Genomic DNA, 26,916 nt, shown 5'->3' with positions numbered 1-26,916 from the left:
TATCCACAAGCAGCCATTAGCAGCGTCTTAAGTCGCTGGACAAACACATGTACATGTCTGAGATATAACAGTCTGCAAAACTGACAATTTGTTCAAACAGCAGTATTCAACAATGGTTAAAACCAGATGTGACATGTTCTAACTCTTTCAAAATCATTTATGCAAAGTCTGATCTCTCTAGCAGTAAGGCCTGCCAATTTTTGGTGATAAATGTTATTTGTTTAGCTTAATCAAATGATATCATGCCTGAACATTATCTAAAACAGACATGATGTAGCACTTCAAGTACACTGTGTGTAAAAGGGGGCAGAGAAAGCGGTTGCTACAAGTTTATAGGATTGTGGTATTTGGAAAGACAAATTTGTGTATTTCAGGGCCAAATGTTGGATTGTGTTTTGTTAACATTAAGCGTAAGGGAATTGTGTTTCAATCCCTGTTTGTTTGTTGTGAAAGGAAAAATCTGACAATAATTTATGATTTCTGGCACCTGCAGGGCTTCGACCCCTGTGAGAAATACATGCAGATTATCAAGGATTTCATACAACTTTCAAAGCCATTTTCAATGGCCGACAGATGGTTAATGAAAATATGCTTCATATATAGTGTTATGGTTATCTTACCCAATAGGACCATTGCTCCTGCACCTCCTTCAGCACCAACGGTGACATCAGCAGCAGCACCTTGGGCTTTCTCCTCCACGGTCACCAGACCTGAGTTCTTTAACGCTGACAAATACTTGTCGTAGTTCTTTTTAGCGTACAAATTCTCCTCCTGGCCTGCAACAGCAATGCAAATCATTGTACACTGCAACAACAACAACTACTGTAATCTACGAATCTCAAGATGAAGAAAACTTTATTAGAAGCAAATGTGCAGAATGAAGATGAAGACCAAAAGGTTTCCCTCTCTCCATTTCTTTATAGGTTAACAGTGATAATTAATTTTAGCATGTGTTTTTCTTATTTCAAGTTTTTATATTTTTTTTACAAGTGCTTAAATAAGTCGAGCAGAATCTGCCTTTTCCTCGTGAGTAGTAGTTGTTCTACAACAGCAAATGACGAGAATAAAGAAACAACAGCACAGTGACATAAGGTGTAAGGGCCACCAAGAGAGAAACTACTAAAATTTTCTGGTATTGTAATTCTTGATAATTATCAGCCTGTGTTGTTCTAACACAAATGGTAGTATAGATATTTACCCATGCTCAACTCCTTGAAGGACTGCTGATTGGTCAAGATCTTTGTCAGTACAGTCCTCATTGCTCCTCCCATCTTTGTGAGCTCCTCCAGGAAAGAGATTTGAGGCTCCAGCTGCTGCAAGACTTTCTGTAGATCTCTCTCAGTTGAGGTGTCTGGTAAAGCAAGATAAAAGATGTAAGTCACGGGACTAAGTACTGTGTAAACATAACTGTGGATGTTGTACAACGGGGTAACTGGTTTGGAGCAGAGACCCTGTTTTGCATTTTATATGCAAAAGGGGGGCCACACCATATTCTTATAAAATATCAAAATCGAAGTGAACGGAAAAAAAATCAGAGAGAAAATTTGGTTTAATACTTTTGGTAATAGATTTCTGAAAGACACAGACATATTTAAAGTAATTTTGCATAGTTGTAGCTTTTGTTTAAATTGGCCAGTGAGTATATTATCCCATGTCTTTGTAAAGAGAAGACTTATTGTGAGTGTTTTCACCTGGTTCAATGTATCCATCCCTCAGATACTGAATGATACAAAGGATAAAGCGAGGAAGAACCATCTCAGACATCAAGAGAAGGTCTCGAGGTATTGATGGGACATTTTCCCCTGTTCTCAACCGATGTCGTCGGCAAAATCTGTAAGAGAGATAAACAAATGTTCATGGTGCAGGCCTCTCGCAGACATCAAAGTAGCCGTTTCTCTCTCTTTTTTCATTCATTTTTATTTGAATTCTTCAGCAGTTTAAATCTTTCTAACAGGTAAAACTAGAAACTAAACATGGTTGGGGTAGAGGCTCCATAACTGTCCTAACTAGAAAGCTGGGTTTAAGTGTAACTATATTTTCATTCTTTGTTTATTTTTATAGCTGTAACCCTTGTGATTGTATAAAGGGTGTGGACTTAAACATTGGGTTGGTTGAGGTTAATAATGGTTTGGTTTTGGTGAGTACTCCAGGGTGACAATATGAGAGATATTTTTAATCTCTCCACATACACACGGTGTTTTTCAGTGCAACACACAAACTACTACATCTCTTGCTCATATTGCTCAATACTGTATCTGACACGGACAAAAGTCAGCTGCAAAGTCAGTCCAAGTGGGCCACTGTCATACTCGGATACTGACGAAATCTGGTATCGTACTCTTTGGGTCCTCAAACACAAAGTGTTAAATCTGTGACAGTAGCTTGTGTCCAGCTCTTTCATACAGCATTTAAAGAGGAAAACACTATCACCAAGAAAGTAGATGTGGGCAGCCAGAGGTATTCACTGTTCATTTTACCCACCAACAGTAATTAGATCCACTTGAGAAAACTGTAGATGTGACTACAGTTGTAAAGCAGTCTTTAACGTTATAAAATACACAACACTGGAGGTCTTAAAGCAAATCTAAACAGTCCGATATCGGTAAATTACTGATGTGTTGTCGCCTCCAGTTATGGCAGCGAGCATGACAATTACTGTTATGGTTAGCAAGGCTGGCTAACCCTCTCGCACAGCTTCTAGATCGAGGGTTTCCTATTAACAAATGACAGGAGCATCGTAATATTCAAAACTGTTGCTGACTGGCAGTAATTCACAAGCATATCTCTGACAGGGTTATCTGGAAACAGAAACCGACTATGCGTAAATTTGATTTGCCAAGTTGGATCATTTCCCACCGAGACCTGTCAAAACGTTACTGGCTAAACCCATAGTTAGCATAGCAGCTTAGCTCGCCGCTAGCTTGCACTTACCCAGTCTCTCGCATGACATTACTGTCTCCACAGTCACAGGCCCCGCCAGCCTGGCTCCTGAACATGTTGAAATCATGGCCCGTGTGGTCTCCGTTATTGAAACACTCAGCACACAGTGACATGCACGGGGAGATGCCACAGGTCCGGCATCGATATGCCACGAAATTAGCGGTCCAGACCAAGCCGCACAGAGTCGCGTTGTCATAGGACCGGACCGTTTTGCAGAACTCATCGAAACCATCGCCTCCTGCAATTAGACATTTACACCAGTCAAGAGCCTCTGTGTCCGCCGCTGGTTTCTCGGGATTTAGCACAGCGTCGAGCAGCTCCTGAAGTTGTCGGACCGCGGAGCTATTGTCAGTCCGGTTTAAGTCTGCCTTCAAGTGGGCGGCAGTGGTTTTCTTGTCCCGGCGCAGCAGCAGCGTCGCCGCCATCATGCACTCTAGCTTGCTGTCCACAAATTTATTTTTGTTGTCTTGTTTCCATGTTCTCGGGCTTTCTCGCGATACGGCTCGTTAAGTCGTTGTTGGATGGCGGATTTCCATTATTAATCAACGCTCAGCGTACAATGAATACAAATAAATGTAACTTAAGTATTTGATCGCACTGAACCTCATATAGGTATTTGATCCAGCTGAGTCCGGGGTGGTAAACAGCGGTGTTCATACACAGTCATCTCGGTGCTGTTTTGTTTTCTTGTTTCTAGGCAACTGATAGGCTTGTTTGGGACCGTCCCACCGTCACCATCATCATCAGACTGAAAAAGATAAAACATTATCTTAGTGCACCCATGCAACACTGTGCTGGGGAGAGGGCCGTAGCATGAATGTGAATAACAAGTGATTAATTAAGTTGTTAAATATATATAAAATAACCCCCACTCATTATTATTTATTATTATTATTATTCCTGGCAGTCATGTTATCAGTTGTATTGTAATAAACTTACTCATGCAGACATTTGTTTTTTAAATGAAGCGAGGAACTATCGCGCGTGCTAGGTCAAAGGCGGATTGTTTTGGCTGATGCACACTCCCCCTGCGGAAGTCGTATGCTACCATTCTCGAAGTATACACTCTCAGCGGCCACAGCCAAAGAATATCGTTTGAAATTATTTATCTCGGGGTCTTTGGGCAGGGGGCACGCAGGTTTGGGACACCACAGTCGCTAGTGATGAAACTCAAAGAGTTAGAGAGTTGCCTACAGCAAGTGGACTCATTCGAAGAGCCAAAAATCCTTCTTGAGCAATATCCAACCAGTCCTCATATTGCAGGTGTGAGGTGATAGCGTGTGATTATTAGGGAGTTTTTTTTGGATGGCACACATTGTTGTCATTAACTTTCTGCTTTTTGTTTTTTTTTACCCTCACAGCATGCATGCTTTACACAATCCAGAGTACATTTGATGACATCGAGGGTAAACTAGTGGCAGATCTGGGATGTGGCTGTGGCGTCCTCAGCATCGGGGCTGCGATGCTTGATGCAGGGTGAGAGCATCTGACCATCCTCATAAAACTGTATAAAACTGCCCCCTCAACCCCCTCAACCCCTCAACCCTCAACCCTTGCTCTCTCCTCTTCAGATTGTGCGTTGGTTTTGACATCGACGACGACGCACTGGACATTTTCACAAGAAATGCAGAGGAATTTGAGATTTCCAACGTCGATCTGGTCCAGTGCGACCTATGTTCCTTGGAGCCAGATGCTTATTCCAAAAAGTTTGACACTGTGATAATGAATCCACCATTTGGGACAAAACACAACCAAGGTGAGTACTCGATGTAAAGGGTCTGCTCCAGTGATTAAGTAGTGCACATCCATAACGTAGGTTGATATCCGAAAGACAGATGTGTAAAAGAAGATGACGAGATATTCTGATTTATAGACCATACTGTGTGTCAAGAGCCAGAAATATGATACTACAGCTCCCATAATGCATCACTGTAGCATCTGTCATAAACCCTCCATGCCTGGTAAACACCCATGTCTCTCAAACTCCACGCCCCCAGTGTGTAATACAGACTTTTTGTTTAAAAACTGTAGTCTCAAACCCAATATGAGAGAACTCTGAACACATCGTCAGGGGTTATTTTCTCAGACCTTATGCTGCATTCAGGCCATATTGGACAGATGGTAGAAATGGGCAAGATTCCCCTGTTTCCCACTTCATGTCATTGGACAACTTAAGACAATTGCATGATTTAAAAAAAAAAAATTAAATAACGTCCACATATAGTTTTCAGCTGCATGCCATGGTCTTCCTCAGAGGAAAGCTTTTAGATTGTACAGATTTTCATTTGGTTTAAAATACTTTGCCTTGAAAATGTGGTACAATGCCCATTAAAGTTGGCTTTGCTGAAATTGAACAGTGGACCCTGGCTGAGGTGGGGAATCCAAATTTGTTTTCTTTTCAGGCAACTCTTATCTAGACCAAAGTCAGATATATATCAGTTTCCCAGACGCAGTTGTGACTTGGATTGTTGATGTGAATGGTATTATCAACTTGGAAACTGGTAATCACGTTAACTTCCGTATGACATGAACGCGACATCAGAAAGCTCCCTTCAGAGCCACAAATACATTACGTTTTCACAAGAGTGGCTCGCCTCTCCTCTTCATGTGTTATTAAAAAAAAAAAGTGGAATACCCCTTTAATTCCAAGTGCAGGCCTATCTGTTCCATGTAGTTTTACATTGCCTTTATTCTTTGTTCAAGGAATGGACATGAAGTTCCTGAAGGCCGCTTTAACAATGGCAAAGACAGCAGTGTACTCACTTCATAAAACATCAACACGCGAGGTAAGTTCAGTACCCTCACCAGTTGACTATGTCCTTTCAATGACAAGGACAAGGACAAAACTAAGTCAAGCTCAAGTCAAATCTCCAGTCCACATTTTTATGACATAACTCAAAACTCATGTCTTCATCTGTGGCATGAAAGCTGTGTGCAATGCTTGATGTGCAATTCCTTATCTGATTACAGCACATACAAAAGAAGGCTAATGACTGGGGAGTAAAGATGGAAGTAATAGCAGGTAAGGAAAATACAGTACATATTGTCTACAATTACAATATTGAAAGTCTGACTATATGCTTTCTTTACAGAACTAAGATACGACTTGCCAGCATCTTACAAGTTCCACAAAAAGAAATCGGTAAGCTCATACGCTATATAGCACCACGGTGTCGGACGATGCATGTTTTCCAGCAGACGTCTCAGGCTGTATTAGCCAAAAACACATTAAAAAAGATCTTGATTTATTTTTATAAATGTTTTATTTGCTATTCACATATGCAAACATAAAAAAATTAGCAAAGCAGATGTTCACTCAATGTAGGAATTCTACAAGGAAAAAAAAACAACAAAAAGAAACAGTGGCGCACAGATTCTAGATGTCACACAGGTCTTACAAAATGAACTAAAATATCCTGCTGAAATTAAATTACTGTCTTCATGTTGAAAATGATAAAATCAAAACATCTTAAGAGAAACATAGGTACATAATGTGGGAGGCACAATATAATACAGGGACTTAAAAGGCTGAAAACTGATGCCAAGCATTGCAAATTGTTCTCTAGGTTGACATCCAGGTGGACTTCTTAAGATTCTCCAAAGCCTGAAGCTTTCACTGGAATGAATTAAAGTTGTCTCTGTATTTTCACTGTTTATAATAAATTTTTTTCACAAAAGGAAAATTCTGGGTGTGACCTCATGATTAAGATCCGTTTTCAGTTTTGGCAACCTTTGCTGCAGGACCATCGGCGTCCTCTAGTTCTCTCTTTGGGGCTGCAGGTGCTGAAGAAGCAAAAAGTAGGTAAGAAATTATTAAAAATGTTAGTCAATAAAATATCTTGCTATCACGCCAAATTATGAAGCTCTGAAGATGTTGAACTTACCATCCTCCTCATCATCACTATCAAATTTTGTCTTTTTGCCTTGGTACCGAGTTTTCCCTTGATCTCTGCCACCTCTTCCTCTTCGTCCTCCTCTTCCTCTGCCACCTGATCTTCCTCTGCCACCTTTAAGGCAGACAAGATGCATCAGTACTAAGTAATTAATACTGTAAATCACTGATTATCTAAATGTCATTAAGTTTGAAAATAGTATTTACCTCTGCCTTTGGACCTGCTGTATGATTCCTGTTGAGCTTCAATGATCTTCTTCAGTACCTCTTTCTCCTCGTCTCCTTCAAGCACCTGCCATGTAACACTGTTGTTCTTGATTTTCAACTCCCCTCCATTTGCCTCTTTGGCCTTGTCGAATGCCTCCTTTGCGTTTCCATCAAAGAGCAGGGTGCCCTTGTTGGAAGTAAAAATACAAAATTTTAACTTATCACATCTCTTCACCCTAAGCTCGAGACTGGAGCGATGGAGCTTTATTTACCTCTTTGGCCCCTCTTGTAAAGTCAACCCACTTTATCTTTCCGTGCCCAGAGAACAACTCATGAAAGTCCTCTCTTGAAACATCTTCAAGCTCTCCTGAAAACTTCAACAAGCAACCTGTCTGTTCATCCAAAAGCAGACCCTACAACACAAATTACAAATTATTATTAAGGTGACTATATCCTGTATGTATGTATATCCCATCCCAGTGACAGAACATAAGCTGGTAAAGACTTAGGGGGATCTTACCATTTCTTTCTCCTCTGCATGTTTCTGCTGTTGCTCCTTGTCTCTAAATAATATATTTTTGTCAGAATATTTTTTTTTAAAATATGTACAGTAGGTTATTAGGACAAAACAGTATTTCTCATGTACTCACTGTCTAGCTTTCGCTTTTGTCTCTGCTTTGAACTGTTTTCGCTCTTCTGCTTTCTTTGCATGGTAGTCTTCCCTGAAAGCAAAACAGCAATCAAAATGATTATTGTATACTTTAGTATTTAGACATTAACTCTGCAGTTGCTTGAACTCGAACTTGTCTAGGCAAATTTCAATGCAATCTATTTGGCAGACACCATCACCTTAAGGTGTTTCTTGTAGACAGCCAACAGTCTGTCTATACTAGTCTATTCTTTCATTTTTTAAATATCCTCTGATCATCTTGTATGCTTTGTACCTGTATGTACATATCTGAGTTTAAACAAAGATTTTTCAATAATACTAGGAGTATGGGGACAAAGGCCATGGCAACATTTCTTTTTAGGTAGTTTAGAGTAATTTTAAAGTGATAGTACACCCATTTTTTTCTGTATCAAGGACATGTCCAGTAGTTTCTAAAAACATGCTTTTGAATGTATTAGTCTGCTTGATTTAGGTTTGGTTACAGTGTAATCCAACAGTAAATTTCCATGGCAGAAAAACGCCCACATATCCGAAAATTACTAGAAACTACTTCCATTATCCAGTTTCCTAAAAGTGGCTGATAGGAAGCACACTTAGTGGTTAGAAAGGTCGGCAAGCTATTAAGCTCTGGAAATTGCTTTATTTGGCTTAAGGCCTGACAGACTAGAAGGGTGCAAAAACTCACAATTCTGTTACATTTAGCAAAGTGATTCTGCATTAAAATTTTCGGAAGTATGTCACATTCACATTTGTAACCTTTTTCAGAACTTGTCCTGATTTCTTTTCTAAATACCAACACAGAATTTGTCCTGCTTATATAAAAAGGTTAATCCAAAAAGCAACACAACTTACCTTGATAACACAAGCATCTCATTGTCTTTGAATGATTTTATGTCTGAACGTTCTAGGAACTGCTTGGATGACTCTTCTGTGTCAAAACAGATGAACACTGATCCCTGTGAAGACAGAATAATTTTAATAAATCCCCCAAAACACAGGAAAACAGTCATCTGAGTGTTACCAAATACAAAAATTTTACCTTGAACTGCCTTTGCAGGTTTCTCCTCATTTGAATGTTTTCTATGGCACCTTTCCCATTCAACCACTCCTGAATCTCATCAAGAGTCGTTTCGAGGGGAAAACCTTTCTAGATGAGAAAGGAGAAAAACATGATAGATCACTGTGAGAGCAGAAGACGACAGTAAGTTAGTTTGAAAATATTAGACTGTAAGAACAACAGCAGTATACTTGGATCAAATCAGAATACAATATGAAATATGATGGCATGTAATATAAAAATGGAAACATTTTTGCAATACATTCCTAGAATTAAAGTACAATGTGGCATGGAAAAGGGATATGCTTTTATGTAAATTTAGAGCAAATACAGTTTCATGAGATGCAGATATTTGCTCAGAAAAGAAAAAAATAGCTTATTTATAATTTGAAGCAATGGAAATATAAGCACCATAATATAACAACAAAGACAACTTTATTTATTTATCAAAATTCTAGATTGGTGTGCATGAGAGTCAATGCAAATACTTACAATGTACACAGATTTGTGTTTAAGAGCATCTTTGTATTCATCATTCAGTTCGGGTAAGGGTTTGTCTGGAGACCTCCTGATTTTTGTCTTGTCTTCACTGATTTCCAAGAGTCCAGTCTTTGATTTTTGGAGAGCTGCAACGATGACGCTGCTGTCTGTGGTTAAAGACTTCAGTCTGGGAAGAGAATAAAAATCTATCAAACACTCTGAACGGGAAGGAAGACATAATTCAAACACTGTCCTTCTTTAAAAGCATGCGTAAATACTGATGAGCAACATGAACTCCTTCATCTCACTGCAGTCACACAGTATATAGCTAGGGATACTGCATGCTATTGAATTACTGCTCCACTGCTTTTCAAAGAATTCAGCATGTTAAGAAAACAAATGTGCTGACTCTCACCGACTTAAACAACCACAACAAATTCCAAATATGCAACCAGTTGTGCTGAGTTGTTAATAGGCAGTTCTCATATTCATGAAGACCTCTTAAATTCAGCAAAACTTTACTTTGTTTACGAGCTGTGGCTGTTTTTGTGTGTGCATGCTGTGGCTAAATGTGATCTGGCTGGTGACAAGTACACTTCAGGGACAGGGTGAGGGCATACACTAATCTTGCCCTGCCTGTCATGAGTCATACACTGGGTCCGCAAACTGATTAGTCATCGCTGTCTCTCTTTTCTTGCTCAGTCACACAACCTCCAGTTTTCCTGTCCTCTGGCCAGCTGACTGAAAAATTCCCCACCTGACTTTTAAAATGGGCCACTGCTTTTAGCTGATTTTTTTTTTTTTACTGAAGCTTCACTATCTGATTCATCAATATTATGCTGGTGTGACGCAAATCAGCGATGTAAAAGCAAATATTTCCTCATCAGCTGTTAAGAAAAAAAGCGCACGGACACATTACATAAAATTTTGCATCAGTTTTTGAGATGCTTAGAATCATTTGGTGAGTGTTTTGTGGGTAAAGCCCAGATTTCTGTTTGATATGACATATTTTGGTCAGTGACAGCCACTGGTGTTTTCAACAATAAAAAGAAATACAGTGGTACTAAACTAGTCTAATGTAGAATACTGTTAGCACTCAATGATCTCGCACACTCCCATTGAGGCTGAAGGTGACAATAGCAGAGAGCCTACCACACGCTGCAACAGTAGGGTGATGCAGGTAAACACTAACATTACCCAGGGGCACAGATAGAGTCAGATCCTGTTATTTACCGGTCTCCTCTGCCTCGTTGTAAGATGGTGTGCATATTTACATGTATGTCTCAACATGCCAAAAAAAACCAAACAAAAACAATAACGTGTAGAGGACAATGAGACCACACAGGCACCGAAACAGGTTTTGGTGAAGCTAAAATTCCTGTGTTAACGGGTTCAAAAAATTGATTTCTGGGCTCACATTTTAGGAGATATACTGAACAGACAACACAGCAGACTGTTAAATGGGGTTTTTTCTTCTTTTTCAGACTGCAGGCAAATCCTATTTGTCTCTCAAATCAGATCTTTAGGACAGACTGTCTGCACTGGTTTTTTTGTAAGTGATCAGCTCAGATTTGTTTGTCCAGACATCACCAACCTATCTGCATGGGTTGCTGTCGTGACGACGTAGGCATAGCTACGCTGATGACGCTGCTTTCCACCAAGGAAGCATGAGAAATGGAGGTCCATAATCTCGCCCCAAACAATCGCGCTGTCGAGTCACAGTGCAGAACTCCTCCGTCGTTGTCCTCCCTTGTGTCAAAAAAAATGTACTCTGATAGCGCTCTGCTAGTAGCAGCTAGGATTCTGCTCGCTCTGTCCCTCTGGACTTGACGTTGTCATTGTGTGTCGTGTTGCTAGTGGCGCAAAAGCTACTTTGAAATCCAATTTGAGCGGTCAGAACATCCAGACTGAGACGCATCTGTAGAAATCCAATTGGCATTGCATTTCAACCACCTCCAAACGTGTTGCAAAAATTGCATTCAATTTAGTTTTTTGCCATCCAGACTTTCTAAAAATCAATCCGGATACACCAACAAACTGACTTGGGCTGGCAATCTGAACAAGGCCTAACAATACTTGGTTTGGTGTTGTAGGGGTTGCCTCGTGTAAGTGACAAACTATATACACTAAGCTTTGCAAAGAAAAGAAACTGAACTCTAAAGTGTGTTGAGCTTACGCAAAGGATACGCAATACTGAATGACTCAAATAAGGCTAAAATATGAGCTGTAATTGTTTTGAATACAATAAAGGGAAGAATAACAAACCTGTTGAATTTAAGCATCGTCTCCAAAGACACCCAGCCGTCATCCTGCTGTAGTTGTTCTTTAAGAAACTTGTCTCTCGGAAGATTGTGATCTCCAAAGTAGTACTAGAGGTGAGAATGAGACACTTTTCAATGAGATGAATGTAACTGACCATGGCAAAATATAAACACAATTTCAATATCAGAATTACCTCTATCTGTCGTGCCACTTTCATCTCAATTGGGGACATCTCGTCTTGATTTTCTGCCATTATTGTCCTGTGTAGACAAGAGTAACCCAAACAATCAAGAACAAAATATCATTCCTAAATTATATTCTTCTATGGAAGAGACACACATTCATGTAAATTTACAGTATCTACAGTAAATAAATCCACAACAATTCTTCTAATTGAGCAATAGCTAAAGTCAGTTAGCCGAATATTCACTGATTCTAGCTTCAGAAATGCGGAGATTTGCAGCTTTGCTTGTGTGTGTGTGTACACACGCACAAATAATAAATGTAAGATTATCCACTTCAGTTTAACATAACAATTGTTTATCTTCAGTACTTTGTGTGTTCTCCAGTTTTTGAGCACTGTCTCAATCATAGCAGGTATTAATTTAAGTTTAAAAATTGTGAAAATCTGACCATATTGTGGTGTATGAATTATACAGTATTATCCAGACATTGTGAGTGGAAAAAGCATTTAGGTTTTTTTTTTCCAATTGTAATTTTTCAAAATTATGAGCACAGCAACTTAAATTCCATCCACCACCATTGTATTGGGGAAGACTCAGCTGCCAAAAATTAAAAAAAAAACAACAAAAAAAAAAAAACAGTAAAAACCTGCAGGGCCAGATACCATGCGGGTACTTCCTTTTACGATTTTTTGAGATTTGTGTGAAACGGCAATTTTAGCTATCTAGAGAGTCCTTTTTAGCCATAAGCAGCAACAACAGCTCTTGCTTGGAATGCACTGTTGGCATTACTCTGTAATAAATCTGTTTAAAAATTGATACAGTTAAATGGCAAAAAAAACCCAAAAAACATCCCAAAACAACATTAGGCAGCTGGTCAGCATCTTGAACGTCTTGGCCATTTAAATAAAATCTAATAAGCCAAGTTAAAACTAACAATGTATGAAAATTAGCACATTTTTTTAACATGAAGAGTACAGTTTTCATTTATCCTGATGTCATGCTGCTTTTGCAGCTAGCTTACTGGCTACCATGCTAGCTTAGCTTATATGCAGCACTTATACACTCAAACCCAGCTTTTTGGGTCTAGACACGGTGGTAGTATTTGCTTTATTCAGTGTGATATTTAGTCAGCCATCAATTACTTCTGTATGTAAAGTTAAATTAGTCATTTATACTCTGCGTAACTCCTTTCTAGCCAACAGCATGCCGTTCAAAGACGCCAGACGCTAGAGATTGTCTACTGTGTTCTTTTGTAAACCTACGGAACATTTACCTGGTAATATGAAGAAACCATAGATGCCCTTTTAAACCCTCTTTGAAAAGTTAAACTTACAGTATGTTCAGTCGGCGTTAACAGCAGTTTTACTGTTCAAACCAAGAGTTCTCCTCACTTCGCTGCTCGCACGTTGTGGAACTGCGTGCTACGGAGCACACCGAGGACCAAAATGAGCTCGTCTCAGCGCCGGCTGAAAAAAGCGCTACAGCTGCTCCTGGGTGCAGGACGAAACTGACGGTATCTGTGTGATGTAGGTCACAGCCACAGGGTGTCACTGGAATTCGGCTCTAAGTCATATAATGAAGCAAGCATTGGGCGCATTATAGAAAAATCCCACATTGAAAATTGTTTGTAACATGTTTTTACACATTAATTATTCTATATACTTGGTTGATATCCCATCAATGCTTGTTACTAACTAGCTTCTTATCTCTCCCGTAGTTTCTTGCTTTCTCTTTTTCCGCAGTTATTTCTACCTCCGGAGCTGCAGAGTCTGGATCTGTTATCTGCAAACCACATACTGCGCCCTCGATCATGCTCAACACGCACTGCTTCAATTATTATTATTATTATTATTATTATTATTATTATTATTATATTTCCTCTGATTATTATAATTTTTAGTTTTAATTTAAGTCTTATTATGATTATACATCTTTATGTGGAACCTGCATTGCGCTATGTTTTCTTTGGCCTACAGCTGAATCAACATTATAACATTATAACATGCATGAACACTGCTGTACTAGACTGCATTAGTTTTCAGAGCCCGACTGCTGCTGGATTTTTGGGGCTAATGCCATATATATATATATATATATATCGGTCGGGGTCTATTAGTTTTAACCAAGCATAGCCAAAAAAAACCTGGCAACTGAGTATATAACATATAACTCGGGCCATAAAACATAAAACATAAGCTTAATGTAACTAAACTTAAAACAACATAAAATTTGTCACTGTATAAACAAGTGCTTAATCTTAAACTGAGTCTACTGTAATACCTTTTATGAAACTAATTCATAAATTTAGGCAGAAATCGCATCACAGTTGCAGTGATTTATTTATTCAGCAGCAGCCTGGCGGTACAGGTTTACTAAAAAAAGATGCTTTTAAGTGTCCTAGTGCATTATTGGTCTGAGCTGGATTCTGTGTGTTTCTAATGTAGATTTTGATCATACTCAAAACAGGCACGAGCTTTCTCTTTTCAGTGTTTCCTTTCAATCTATTAAAACAGAAATAACCAACATGGTAAACTAAAATGGTAATTGTGAAGCCCCTGAGGTACAGTTACATACTTATTCTTTAGCATATGAACAGTTTGGCAAATTTGTAGTTCTCTAAAGGCAGTCACCCAGTGCAAAACATGGGCTAATATGTCATCTTATGTGAAAGTATACCTGACATTATCACACTTTGACAGAATACACTTCACCATTTGATCCATTTGGCACAAAATGACAATAAATAAACATATGTGATAAGGGTTTGACACTAAACACTGTGAACACAAACACATCCATGTGATCTGGCTGGGCTGGGAAGGGTCCCCACTATCTCCCATGAGTCCAGCTCAGGGTCGTACTTCTCAATGCTCTGCAAATAAGTCCCTTTTGAGTAGGAGTATCCCCCTGTTACATAAATACATCCATTTATTACCACAGCCCCACACTCCATCCTCCTCTCCTTCATCACTGATAATGGTCTCCACTCGTCTCTCTCTGGGTCGTAGCAGTCTGCGATAGTCGTCTGTCCACCCACCAAATACAGCTTGTTGTTGAGAGACACAGAACACAGCCCGTACTCTGAAAATAGATGACTTTTAATTAGAAAACAGTATTCAGACCATTGTTGCTCACATTCCTTTTTCTTCTTCTCATACCTGGATGGGGACATATTGTAGTGATACTCCACTCATTGACATCTGGCCTGAAGACCTGGATTTTTTCATAGGTGCAGCTACCTCTGTACCCATAGTGGCCTCCGGTCACATAGATTTTGTCTCCCATTACACAGGCAGTGGCATTTCCCACACCTTCAAAGGGAACAGAGGTTATATGTGTCATTTGATCAATAACAAACGTCTATAAATGTTAATGTCTGAAACATGCATTAATTGATTTTTTGATCATTTGGGGACAGCGTTACAAGGAGGAAACACAACACTGCCACATTATCAGCTTTTAAAGTTGATAAGGTGATTGTTATTAGCATACAAGTTACACATTCAACAGACACAAAGCAACTCTAGCATTTATTTTGAGTTTTGTTTCTGGCAAAATTAAGTCCAATGTTCACTCTGCTTTTAGCTCTGTTTTGTTCACCACCAAGTCATGAGGGAAATATCTGGGTTTACCTGCCAGATGCTCCGCTATGTTCACCAGCTTGGTGCTAACTTTGTCTGTCCGCTGTTTGGTGGTGGGCAGGTGATGTAAAATTAGTTTAAGAGGGTTAACCAAAATAGTACAATAGCGAACCGTAAAACAATGAGCTGAAAGCCACTATAATGCTATGTAGTTGTGAGGAGAACAGTAGAATTGGGTGATAATTCTCTGTGGGTTGGTCACTACAAGCAACAAGTAGTCATGTGAACCTTAAATGAAAGAAAATGATTAGTGTAGCTTTAAGTTGTAAAAGAAAAATGTAAAAACGTGCACTATTTTAACCAAATTTTCCCTACTCGATTTCTTCCTGGTCTTTCAGCTATACCAGTATCTAGAATAAGGGAACTGAACCAGTTCCACAACAACTGAGCCAACTCCATCTACTGATGAAGGACCTGAGATGTGACTGATAGCTCAGAAAGAAGACTAATAAGTGGATCTTGTGTCAAGATTTTTTGTCAAACTGCTATTCCCTAGGTTAAGTATGAACCTTTATGCTCAAACTTTGTGTTTTTAATGAACTGCATGGATAAACTTTGACGTTCAATTGGTAATGAATAGTTGGTACCACCAAAATTGTATTTTTAGAAAAGCACTAATTTATTGAGGTTCAGTCTTCTCTCTTGACTTTGGAAACAGCACATGACAAAAAAGAAAGAAAAAAACTGACCAGAAAGTCCATTTAAAAGCTGTTCAGGAGCTTTCAGTCAAATAACATGATCTTCATGAGGAGATTGGAAGGCTAAGGATGAACTCAGAACATGGACAAGAAGTACAGTGAAGTCCAGTGAAAAATTAGGAATTTGAACATTGACAATTCTGTACCAGGGCAAACTCCACCTATTGATGAAGATCATTTGATGTGATCGTAAGCTCTAGAACACTCAATGGACCTTGTGGTGAAATTGTTTTCTCAACACTGATTCATTCTTTTTTTCCTCCTTTTCAGTCAATCCCCGGATATAACATGTCACCTAATATTTTGCATACCTTGGATCATTTTGGCCACAGGAAACCATTTCTTTTTCAAAGGATCATAAAATTCAGTCTCTCGCTCTGGAGCTCCTCCTCTGTAGCCTCCAATGGCGTAGATACAGCCATGCAAAGCCACAGAACAGTGGTAGTACCTTGCTGTAATCATGGAGCAACCCTCGGTCCATTCGTCATAGTCAGAGTTATAAATCGAAACAGTGTCCAGGGCCTCAACTGTGTTTGTCCTGTAACCGCCAGTCACATAGATATTTGCTCCAAGTAAACTGACACTGTAACTCTCCCTTGCATGGTCAGCCATGTCTTTTCCTTGCACCCATGTGTTGCTGATAGGATCCCAGATGTGAACTTCACAAAGAGGGTGCCAGTAGTACCCACCGATGATATACATGCTTGAAGACATTTTTCTACTTGCAGACATCTCCTTGCCATTGGATCTTAAAGCCTGAATTATCAGAGATTTAAATTTCCCCTCACTGCTCAGCAAGCGTTGCCCGTGCACCTCTGAAGTAGCATTGAAGTAAATCTCATCCAGGTCCAGGTGGATGGAGTGCAGGAGGTCTGCAGTATGGCGAACACGATTATCCAAGTCATGGGTTACCCATTTGGCTACAGCATCTATCAACACATCATCCCTCTGCACAGTGAAGTTCTGAGCTGCCAAAACCGATCTCATCTTCTCATGGTCCAGCTCTAGGAACTCCTCCTGCTGCATGAGCTCTGGGAACCTGCTCAGCATCATCCTCCGGGCCTCCCTCTCCAGTGCAGGGCAGAGGTGCAGCTGAGCAAACGCGTGCATCCCCAGGCAGTTGTCCACATCCAGGAGGCGAATGAGAAACTCTTCGCACGCCTGTTTGACGGTAGTGAACTGCAGGAGGTCCGCAGCCTCCAGGAGGCTCTGAACGTTGCTCTCGGTGATGCACACCCGGGCTGTGTACACATAGTTCACCAGAGCACCCAGAACCCCGCAGTCAACCCCCGTCAGTTTGACGACGCTGTTTGACCTCTCCCTCATATCAGCTGTGAACATGACTTTAAAATAGGAGCTGCGGGCTGACAGCAGAGCCTTGTGGCAGTGGAACACCTGTCCGGACTCGCCACACTGCAGAGAAACGTCTGTAAACAGGCCACTAATGTAGAAATGCCTGAGAGCGCCCAGGAGCTCCGCTGGATGGTCACCATCACAGAAGTCGTATGTGTAGATGTCGCTTTCTTGGCGTGACATGGTCACTGGAAAGACACGCGGAAACATGTCAGTGATCCAAATCCACTACCTATTATATGGGCTGGCAAAAAAAAAAAAAAAAAAAAAAAGCATAGCAAAACCGTGACGTCACATTCAAATGTATAATTAATGACAGTCTCACGGCGGTGAAATTTTCCCTTTGATCAGCCCTTAAATACAGGACTACATTCAAGGAGAGATATTACAGGCTTACCTCTCATCCTATATCCATGAATAATCGGTGCTGTTCAACACTGACACTCGGCTGTGTCCTCTCCTTGAACGCTCGTCTCCAAAACACATGAACCTCAGTTTAGCTCCTGCCGATCGGTCGCAGTCCGCTCTATCCTATTTTGGTTATGCGTGTGTGTGTGTGTGTGTGTGTGTGTGTGTGTGTGTGAGCGCAGCGGCCACCCCAACCCCCTCCTCCTCTCCAACAGCCCACTCAAGTCTCCACCGGCAGGTCCTTGATGAAAGCCAAACAGCCACTCAGAAGAATCGCCCGACGCCGCTGTCCCTTTCTCTCTCCCCGAGCCTCTAAATATAACCTCCATCCACGGTCCCGTGACGCGCTCCTGGACGGCGCGAAGGTTGCACCCGGCAGCCGGAGGGGCATCGCCGACAGACTACGAATGTGGCACAGACGAGCGTCGCCTTACATCCAGCACCGCAAGGAGCCGTTGCGCTGCTCTCTATTCATGCTTCCCCCCCCATTCTTGGCGTTGCCATGGCATTTGGAACCCAGTTCCAGTGTGGCCAAGGCTTTGCCTAATCCTAGCAAGGATTAGCAGCACAGTGCACAATATTCACTCCTGCACAAGATATCGGAGATATAACCACAGGAGCTGATTCACACTCGATTTCAGTGGTGGGAAAGCTACCTTACGTGACCATTCCCCTTTTCTGATACCATACTTCTACTCCACCAGCTGTAGCTACTTTCAGATTAAGATTTAGGACAAAAACACACGATCAAGGGTGTGAAATACAGCACGCTGTAAAAGATTAAACCGCCGGTTCCCTTCCATTTTTGGCTTTTGACCCCTCAACAAAGAGGAAGTGTCATGTTGAGGCCCCTTGTCATGTTTCAGATGTCTATGAGTTGTTATCAGTTCAATCCAAAAGAGACGATTCCCTTCTAATCTTTTCACATGGTTTCAATTTACTTAACCATAAGCGGCTCCGAGAGGTAAGTTATTTTCCAGTAATTCACAATAAAGCAAAGATTAGACTCCAAAACATGGATGCAAATGTGTGTAGCAGAATAGGAAAGGGAACCACCACTGTATATGAAGTGGTTAAAAGTGTATATAAAGTAATTAAAACTAGCTCCATCTTATGCCGGCTACAACAGTAAAATGCTGCTTAAACACTGATCCATCAGTTTTAACCATCTATAAATGTTATATACTGTATAATAATAAATCAGTCACAGGGGTCCAGTACTTTTGAGTCTGATACTTTAACTAAATTTAGCTGCTAATACTTCTTAAGTAGGATTTTCAAAGCGGGACTTTTACTTGTGATGGAGTATTTTTTTTTCTTTTTTTTTTTACGTAGCAGTACTTGTGGCTTGTTTTAGAGAAAATGTACATAAATTTCACGCAGGCAGAGGACTAAAAACAGAGTCGTCCAGAAATTCAGTACTTAAAAACAAATGCATAAAACAATGGTGGAAAATGTTTCCAAATCCTTTACCAAAGCAAATTCTTCAAAGTAAAATTCAGTATAAGTAAAATGTATTTAAAGGCCAAGAGCAGTCATACTGAAGAATTGTCCATTTCAGAGCGGTACATTTGTATACAGTATTTTACAAATTGTTTATGTTAGTGGTGTGGGTTGAAAAAAAAAAAAAAAGATCCACAAAGGAACCAGCTGTCATTTACATTGTTACTCATCAGTTATGTTCACTTGTACAATGTAACGTGATCCAATGCTGCAAACTATGGCCTAGAAATGATCACACAATTGACATAATTCTTCTGCCACAGGGTTAACAAAAGTGAAAATTTTAAACTTTAAACTTCCAAAAAGAGTTATTGTATGGCTGTTAGATTGAATTGCATTATACAGTACGGTTGTACCTGTGCTCATTTTGTAAAGTATAAAGTCTTACTGAAAAAAAAAAAAAAACTGTTCTTGCAGCAGTTTTAGTAAGTGCATTTTATTTTACATCTCTGCTTTGAAAGGGTCAAACAACAAACTGAAGAACACATGACACTTGAACATATCATTTAGTGTCACTACAACTACAAATACAACAGCATTCGTAAACCATCTAAACGCTGGAATGTCATCGAAATTCAAGTTTTAAACTACAAGTGTTCAACTTCTAAACAAGTTGTTAGCTGTAAACACTAAGACCAAGACAGATCAATTATATCAGACACTCTTGAACGTGTTTAGATTTTCAGATACTGAATGTTATCCCAGCACTGTGCAAGTTTTGCTGCTGTCATTTAGATGGTGAGCTGTGCGGCCTCCTTAACCAGAGGCTTCAAGGCACCGAGGTCTCGCAGGAGAGAGGACACCCCCACACAGTACCACAGATCCCCAGTGCGGTCTGAGGGAGCACTGAAAGACTCAATCTCCACTCCCTCTGTGGCCAGTAGTCCTAAACAAAGAACAACCGAAAAGAGAAAACAGGTGTGAATTTAAAGCTGGAAAAAAAAAAAAAAAAAAAGAAAACCCTCAGGGAACAATTGTTATTTAGTTGTTAGAAGTCATAACTCAGCACCATCTTTTATTATGATCGAAAGCTTTAAGTAAAAAAAAAAAAAAGCTAAATGTAAAACAAAATTCAGGTTTACAGTTTTGGCTTTGCTGACAGCAATGCATGCTTTATTTTTACTAAAAGATTCCAGACATTTTCTACCTGAACTTCAAAGATCACTTAAATTCCCCCTTCAATGGCTTTAAAGTTAAATTAAAAAACCAAAACAAATAAACAAAAAACCCACATTGTGTCTGCACTCTGTGCCGATTACATTATACTGTATCGGCCTGACTCACTGCTTCATTGATTGGAACATTCTGGCTTAATCTTGTTTATATGACCTTTTGGTGTCTTGTCCGCCCTCACCACAAGTGTATGAAGGTATGTGCATGACACAATAAAAACATAATTCAGTCATCTATATCACTTTAAAGAGAAATGTTTTGATACTAGATGTCAGTTAGGAGGGTGCACAATTATATTAAATGGATAATTCTGAAAAGTCTATCAAGCCAGCATTTGGTGGTGAAATTGGTCCTCAGCAGACTGTGCATATGAGTCGTACTAGTTTTTCAGTGTAAAACGATGAAGCATGAAAAAGGACTCAGCTCTTTAATTTACAAGTTGATCGTGAATTGGCTTCAACACCTCACTGCAGCACTAATACACCAAAAACACAAATAGGTGGGCCTTGAATATCCATCAAAATTGTGTCAATACAGACACAAACTGGTGCTATCCATTAGCTGTGGCCTTATTCCAAATCCTTCGGTTTTATAGGGCCGATTTTCCCCTTGAACAAATCTGGGTTCATGCACCAGTTTAGACTTTCTCACCAGCCACTGAGGACAGGAGCTGAGGACCCGCAGAGGCTTTGAAGAACAGCAGATTTCCAATGAGAGAGACCGGTTGTCTGAACACACTGTCACTCAGCTCCAGCAAGACTGGCACACCACCTTGAACTGAACCGCTTGCTTTGTAGCTGCAGCCACCGGCCACGAGATCCACCCTACACACACCATCCGCAGCCCCGTCAGACGCACGGTGGGTTTGGTTCACCTGAAGAGTCAGTTCACACACATGAAATGATGATTCACACACTCCTTATTGTCACGTGGCATTTGTCACAACGAGTTGATGTTGTACCGCGATTCCAGACTCCTTGGCTAGGCTCAGCACATTGATGAGGTTTGGGCAGCAGCCAGATTCATCATTCAGCAGTCCAACCAGGACTGCTGAAGTCATGTAACCAGTGGAGGACTTCATCCAATCACCTGGTTGGTAGGAAACAGTACATAGTGTTAACTGCCCCTACTGAAACTGAGTGAAGCATTTAAAAAAAAAAAATTTTTTAAAAAAAGAAAAAAGAAAAAAAAAAGTTTAGACATAAACAGAAGAAACTACATCTTCATAGTTTTCTACAATAGATTACACACAACTGTCCAGCTCTCATCAACTATAGTGCCTCTTTCACAATCACACCACTAGAGGGAGAAAACCCCACTATTGCAGTATTATCTTCCTATGACTTGAGTCCCATTCAGGTCACTGGTTAAACAAACTGGCTGTAGCAGTAGTTTTACCTTGAGTGGTGATTTGGACTTGGCTGAATGGTTTCTTAGAGGCAGTGCACGACTGCAACACAGCTCCAATGGCTTCTCCGAGTTTAATCAGCTGGTGAGATTCCTGGGAGAAGGTGCTGGCCAAAACCTGCGCATTTACCTACAAAAAAAGGGAAAAAGACATGGAATCAGAGTGCGTTTGGGAATTTAATGTGATCACACATCTTGAAAGCAGATGCTTTTAGCACCATGCACAAACAATCAGTCTTTTTTTTTTTTTTCGTCATGATGGTGCCCCTTTGTCTACTTTCCGATCATTACAATTCGGAGACAGAGTAACAGATTAGACCTAGTCAACCAAATGCAATGTAGTCCCAGAGTGTTTTCATTCAAACCAAAGCTCATAACTGAACCACATTCTTTGGTCGCAGATGCCTGAGCTTTTCAGATTAGATTGATGATGATTATTTGATGTGAATCTGGATGTTTTGGTTCTTCGAAGCTGGTTTAAAAATGTATCTGGAACTGTTGTCAGAGCAACAAGTCATTAACGCCTAGACCTTCAAAAGTGCAGGTTATTGACAGTTAGCTGGATCATGACCATGACATTTTAGGGTGAAACCGATATATGAACTCATTTTCAGATACAGATGATTCGCTTTCTTAAAGTTATAATGAAAGAATGTTGATATAGGACATATGGACATTTTTGATTAGTCCAATAGATGAAGGCACATTTCAGAACACAGACTTACCCGAATACAAGGCTCAACAAGGGAATGTATCTACAAGGTGATTATAATGTCACAGTGCTGGATTTGTGTCTTATTTCCTCAAGCATAGTCTGAAGATTTTGTGGATTTCATTGAAAAAAAAAAAAAAAAGCATGAAAAATTCCTCCATACACTTGTCCACATTGTCCAGAGACACAGGTCTGAGCCATCATGAACCCAGGTGCGTGTTACCCTCAGAGTCTGTTAGGTTGACAATGAGCTATTTTGGTTGCTCAATTAACTCAACACATGAAGAACAGTTTACTTGTCGTGGGGGACGACTACTCAGCCTGAGAAAAACAGTGGCGTTATGTCCTCTGTGGAGAAAAAAGTAATCCCATGATGAAGTCATGGTGTGTTGAAAAGAGGCGGTGCCGAGTTTGAAAACAACGTGGGAAAAGTTGTAAAGAAGCTTTCATTTCATTACTTAAAGTGAAGGATTCATTATTTTTGGTGCTTTAGCCATTTTAGGGGCTAGAAGTCCTGTTTTCCTCATTTTGACCATTCTTTTTTTAATCTGTTTCTTACAAGTCCCCCCAACTTCACGGAAGTCCAAAACTAATTTGCTGAAATACCACTTTAATATGTTTTGCAACAACAAAACTCAAGGTCTGAGAAATCATTTGTTTAAAAAGGTGTAAGAACAGTGAGTAAAACTTACTGCTCCAACCAGGTTCTTGCCCTTCACCATGTCCACAAGCTGCAGGGCGATGTCCTCCCCACAGCGCGCCTGAGCCTCCTTGGTACTGGCTCCCAGGTGAGGACAGCTGATGACATTGGGATGGTCCACCAGTGAGCGGTTCTTAGGTGGCTCCTGTAGCCAAAGATAAACACAAAATAAGATGTAAACTACAGCATCTTGATTATTAATATTCAAGAGTGAATAAAGGACAAAGTTTGATTTGTAAACAAAACAAACAAAAAAGAAAAATGCTGTCATTGCAGACTGCCGTAATCAGATTTGTGTGTGACAATGGGAGGCTGTGATCTTGCCTCGACAAAGACGTCAAGTCCTGCTCCTCCACACTGTCCGGACTCCAAAGCTCTGAGGAGAGCGGCCTCATCAATGATGCCCCCTCGCGCACAGTTCACAACCTTCACTCCTTTCTTGCATTTAGCAAATGTTTCATCGTTCAGCAGACCTTGGACACAAGAAATGCATTTGAAAAGCAAATTCTACAGCTCGCAAGTGCAATGTGGGAGAGCCCGTGTAATCAGCCAAGATCTTAGGGATATTGCTGCTTGGTGGGGAGAACCTGAGTAAAACTCACCAACAGTAGAGGGCATTAGGGGAGTGTGGACAGTAATATAGTCACACTGGGGCCAAAGCTGCTCCAGAAGCATCTGCTCCACCCCCCAGCTGGCTGACACCGCAGGTGGAGTGATTGGATCATAGCCAATAGTCTGACGAGGAAAAATGTTTATGTCAACATGTTTGTTCCATCTAAACATTACAGAGCAATTAGCCACTGAGAAATGCGATTACACGGTCCTGACATGTTGCACTCTCTTCACTTGCCTTCATGCCAAATGACTGCATTCTTGAGGCGACTTCTTTTCCTATTCTTCCAAGTCCAACTATTCCGAGCACTTTGCCATACAGCTCTGCACCCATGAACTGTAAAATTAGACACAAAACAATGACCCTGTCTACGAAATCCAAAACCGCACAGATCCAAGTGTCACATCGGATTATTGCCGACAGGATGAACAATGGAGTCGTCCATGCAACAGTAAATTGCTTTGTGTGCCGTCTGCAAACAAAGTCATTCGAACGGCACACGGGGGGCAAATCAAAAAAGTCTCTGCTTACCTTTTTGCGATCCCAGTTCCCTTGTTTCATCGACATTGCAGCTTGAGGCACATTTCTGAAAACAGACCGGCATATTAGTGGAATTTTACAGTACTTCCGTGCAATTCTAAAGACTGAGATTCTTGACAATGGCTCATAAAAACATGACTCATCTTGCCTTGAGAGGCTCATCAGCAGGGCACATGTCAGCTCTGCAGCACTGATCGTGTTGCCCATTGGTGTGCTGTAGAAAACAGCCTACAGTTAATGGACAGTTCATTACATTGAAACTGAGGTACAAGTCAAACTTGTGCATACACTGGAGACTCACTTCATGACAATAATACCCCTTTTGGTAGCAGCGTCAACATCCACATTGTCCACTCCGGTCCCAGCTCTCCCAATGATTTTGAGATTATTAGCAGCGTTGATAACGTCAGCTGTTACCTTGGTTGCAGATCTAACCACAAGGCCATCATAGTCCTAGGATTGCGAGAAAGGCACATTGTTGATCTCAAGGAGTTTTATATCTTTTGTTAATCTTGTCAAGGCTGGATTAGCAACCGTGCAAAGCAGCAAACTGCCTTGTAATCCCAAACTTTCAGGGACCCCTAAATCCACAGATTCACTATGTGTCAATTACTTTGTGGTTCTTTGTTCAATGCAAAGTTTTAGGTACTTTGCACCACAACAGCCCAATATGAAACGGACATGATAAAAGCCTTAGAAAAACCCTGATTATTACTTTACCAGGCTAACATCTTCTGGAGGAGCATTTTTTCAAAAATGTAGTTCCAATACTATAAATTGTTTAATTTAATGTCAAGCGTACATGGTTTGAATAACTGTGTGTCTAACTCATGTTATCGGAAATCAAGGGTGATTTCGCGTCTGACATAAATCTAAAAGTGAACTCTGGTGCGCGAAGCTGCCAATCCAACCCCAGTGCAGACCAAACAACTGGACCAAGACCGCCTGAAAAGAGAGGGAGGGTCTTGGTCCGCTTCCAGGCAGAGTGGTGAGAGCACACTGACCCACTCCAAGGCCTGTGTGACAGCAGATACGTGCTTTTAGCATATATTCAAAGCTATACTACTGCTGATCATGAACTGCTAAGACATCTCTTGATCTCTATGAGTGATGTATATTAGCAATTCTCAAAAAAAGTGAGTTAAGTGAGCGAGTGAAAAAAAAAGGCCATTTCTCTGGTCCCATCTCCTATCTGTTTGTCTCTATGATATATGAGGTGCAGATATAGTCTCAACTAAAATGCTTATAAAAAGCTAGTTTTTTCTTGAGCTCTTTGTGAAAACCAGAGAAAATATAATATAAGACAGAGTGATCAAAACTATCAGTAAGGGGAAAAAGGGGCCCAATCAGTGAATCAATTCCGGCACTGAAGCTACTGCAAAGCACAACAATGCACTTAGTTTGTATTAGAACAGCTCCATTTGCAACCCATTGTTTTTAATCTGACAAATCTGATTTGTGAAAAGCAGACATTTTTTCTTCTGTTGCAGGCAGGGGCCCTGATAAAAGCTGCCAATCTACCATCACCCAGTGATGGTAGAACCGGCAAAGTGAGGGATGAGTTGCATCAGCTTCCCCGGGGGGCGGTACTAAAATAAGGATCGATTGTCACTCTTCAGTCTGGCCCCAAAAAAAAACAAAAAACGTGACAGGCTCAGTGAGTGCATAGCGTGGGAACAGAGCCTTAAATTTAAGTGCGCACACACCTTACAACAAACTTCGTATGAAAGGAAAAAAGAAAAAAAAACAAAAAAACTACAGGTGCCGTTTGGTTTCTGACTTTTAAAGTAGTTTCCTCAGACAACTGCAGCGGCAAATCACAGGAGCTTGTAAAGTGACTAAAGCGACGGGACTTTTTAAGAACAAACAAACAAAACAAAAAAAAACTAAAACTCTTGTGATTCAAAAACGTCGGTATTTTGCTCAAGGGCTTAAATAAAGCCGGACAGCCGGTGCACGCGAAAGCATTTTTTGTTATACCTAGTACCAACCATACCTTTATCTCCGCCATTAATTCATCCCTTTTCATATTCTGCTTTTCCGTGACTCGGATGCCATTTTCCTCCAGAATCGCCCTGCAGCGAGGGTCAACACTTTCACTGATCAGGACCGTCTTGATGGAGATGGGGGCCATCTTGGGGCTTTTCTCTCCCGGCTGCTCTCTGGTGGGTAACTTGCGTTGAATGGTCGGTGCCTCGGCGAGGGTGATGGGCACGGGGAGTCGCTTTCCCTCTGCTGGTTTTGAAAGGTTTTGGTTTTGTTTTTTTTTTCTTCTCGGATTTCAGACGGCCCCCTTTCGGAGTAAACCCGCCTCTCCCGGCATCTCCTGCTGTGACGTAGCCGCACGCAGCCTGCAGGTCGCTGAGGTCCCGTTAACGAGCACGGGACGCGGGTCCCCCCGGTAAAAAGGTCGCGCACTGGAAGTATCGGGAAGCACAAAGGAGGACGAGTACTTCAGTAAAGTCAGATTAAGCA

The 26,916-nt window shown here is 40.7% G+C and overlaps 5 protein-coding genes across 6 annotated transcripts in view; 1 reads left to right on the top strand and 4 right to left on the bottom strand.

The window, feature by feature from the left end:
* ubr3 (ubiquitin protein ligase E3 component n-recognin 3) overlaps positions 1-3,410 on the bottom strand; it is a 44,874-nt gene extending 41,464 nt beyond the window's left edge. Inside the window, exons 1-4 of the mRNA XM_040148648.1 lie at positions 2,932-3,410; positions 1,692-1,831; positions 1,199-1,351; positions 621-776 (exon numbers count right to left, since the gene is read on the bottom strand). Coding sequence (XP_040004582.1) covers positions 621-776; positions 1,199-1,351; positions 1,692-1,831; positions 2,932-3,368 — 886 coding nt within the window. The 5' untranslated portion in view covers positions 3,369-3,410. The remainder of the gene's footprint in view (positions 1-620; positions 777-1,198; positions 1,352-1,691; positions 1,832-2,931) is intronic.
* A 533-nt stretch (positions 3,411-3,943) lies between these two features.
* Positions 3,944-6,623, top strand: mettl5 (methyltransferase like 5). The gene is made up of 7 exons (XM_040149441.1): positions 3,944-4,203; positions 4,302-4,416; positions 4,512-4,696; positions 5,644-5,726; positions 5,911-5,962; positions 6,033-6,082; positions 6,507-6,623. Exons 1-7 carry the CDS (start codon positions 4,104-4,106, stop codon positions 6,546-6,548), a joined length of 627 nt encoding a protein of 208 aa, XP_040005375.1. The 5' UTR covers positions 3,944-4,103; the 3' UTR covers positions 6,549-6,623.
* Positions 6,184-13,224, bottom strand: ssb (small RNA binding exonuclease protection factor La). The gene is made up of 12 exons (XM_040149440.1): positions 13,027-13,224; positions 11,702-11,768; positions 11,512-11,615; positions 9,259-9,433; positions 8,749-8,856; positions 8,562-8,665; positions 7,690-7,761; positions 7,560-7,602; positions 7,312-7,452; positions 7,040-7,226; positions 6,825-6,947; positions 6,184-6,723 (listed from the first exon to the last, which is right to left on the bottom strand). Exons 2-12 carry the CDS (start codon positions 11,759-11,761, stop codon positions 6,644-6,646), a joined length of 1,197 nt encoding a protein of 398 aa, XP_040005374.1. The 5' UTR covers positions 11,762-11,768; positions 13,027-13,224; the 3' UTR covers positions 6,184-6,643.
* An 842-nt stretch (positions 13,225-14,066) lies between these two features.
* klhl23 (kelch-like family member 23) lies at positions 14,067-17,930 on the bottom strand. Of its 2 annotated transcripts, none has more exons than XM_040148899.1 (4): positions 17,783-17,930; positions 16,344-17,629; positions 14,852-15,004; positions 14,067-14,774 (listed from the first exon to the last, which is right to left on the bottom strand). In XM_040148899.1, exons 2-4 carry the CDS (start codon positions 17,593-17,595, stop codon positions 14,464-14,466), a joined length of 1,716 nt encoding a protein of 571 aa, XP_040004833.1. In that variant the 5' UTR covers positions 17,596-17,629; positions 17,783-17,930; the 3' UTR covers positions 14,067-14,463. The 2 variants fall into 2 exon arrangements, with proteins under 2 accessions (XP_040004833.1, XP_040004834.1); XM_040148900.1 differs by having other exon boundaries at positions 16,344-17,573.
* Positions 17,931-19,707: 1,777 nt separating this feature from the next.
* Positions 19,708-26,779, bottom strand: phgdh (phosphoglycerate dehydrogenase). Its single transcript, XM_040147628.1, has 12 exons — positions 26,438-26,779; positions 24,743-24,894; positions 24,590-24,655; positions 24,433-24,487; positions 24,139-24,237; positions 23,891-24,023; positions 23,613-23,761; positions 23,281-23,433; positions 21,868-22,006; positions 21,431-21,558; positions 21,121-21,343; positions 19,708-20,182 (listed from the first exon to the last, which is right to left on the bottom strand). The coding sequence occupies exons 1-12, from the start codon at positions 26,573-26,575 to the stop codon at positions 20,028-20,030; spliced, it is 1,590 nt and encodes a 529-aa protein (XP_040003562.1). The 5' UTR covers positions 26,576-26,779; the 3' UTR covers positions 19,708-20,027.
* Positions 26,780-26,916: the final 137 nt, after the last annotated feature.

The sequence above is a fragment of the Xiphias gladius genome, chromosome 16 (assembly GCF_016859285.1).
Source record: "Xiphias gladius isolate SHS-SW01 ecotype Sanya breed wild chromosome 16, ASM1685928v1, whole genome shotgun sequence".
Classification (NCBI taxonomy): domain Eukaryota; kingdom Metazoa; phylum Chordata; class Actinopteri; order Istiophoriformes; family Xiphiidae; genus Xiphias; species Xiphias gladius.
Note: the sequence above shows the minus strand (reverse complement) of the source record. Positions and strands in the feature narration are given on the sequence as shown.

Coding starts and splice junctions, on each gene's coding strand:
- phgdh (XM_040147628.1), bottom strand. CDS start 26,575: ATGGCCCCCATCTCCATCAAGACGGTCCTGATCAGTGAAAGTGTTGAC. Junction 24,238..24,432: donor GGAACTGGGATCGCAAAAAG/GTAAGCAGAGAC, acceptor CTAATTTTACAG/TTCATGGGTGCAGAGCTGTA. Junction 21,344..21,430: donor CCAAGGAGTCTGGAATCGCG/GTACAACATCAA, acceptor CTGACTCTTCAG/GTGAACCAAACCCACCGTGC.
- ssb (XM_040149440.1), bottom strand. CDS start 11,761: ATGGCAGAAAATCAAGACGAGATGTCCCCAATTGAGATGAAAGTGGCA. Junction 7,762..8,561: donor GAGATGCTTGTGTTATCAAG/GTAAGTTGTGTT, acceptor TTTTGCTTTCAG/GGAAGACTACCATGCAAAGA. Junction 6,724..6,824: donor TAGTGATGATGAGGAGGATG/GTAAGTTCAACA, acceptor TTGCTTCTTCAG/CACCTGCAGCCCCAAAGAGA.
- mettl5 (XM_040149441.1), top strand. CDS start 4,104: ATGAAACTCAAAGAGTTAGAGAGTTGCCTACAGCAAGTGGACTCATTC. Junction 4,697..5,643: donor TGGGACAAAACACAACCAAG/GTGAGTACTCGA, acceptor TCTTTGTTCAAG/GAATGGACATGAAGTTCCTG. Junction 5,727..5,910: donor ATAAAACATCAACACGCGAG/GTAAGTTCAGTA, acceptor ATCTGATTACAG/CACATACAAAAGAAGGCTAA.
- klhl23 (XM_040148899.1), bottom strand. CDS start 17,595: ATGTTTCCGCGTGTCTTTCCAGTGACCATGTCACGCCAAGAAAGCGAC. Junction 15,005..16,343: donor TGTGGCCAAAATGATCCAAG/GTATGCAAAATA, acceptor TTCCCTTTGAAG/GTGTGGGAAATGCCACTGCC. Junction 14,775..14,851: donor TACAATATGTCCCCATCCAG/GTATGAGAAGAA, acceptor ATCTATTTTCAG/AGTACGGGCTGTGTTCTGTG.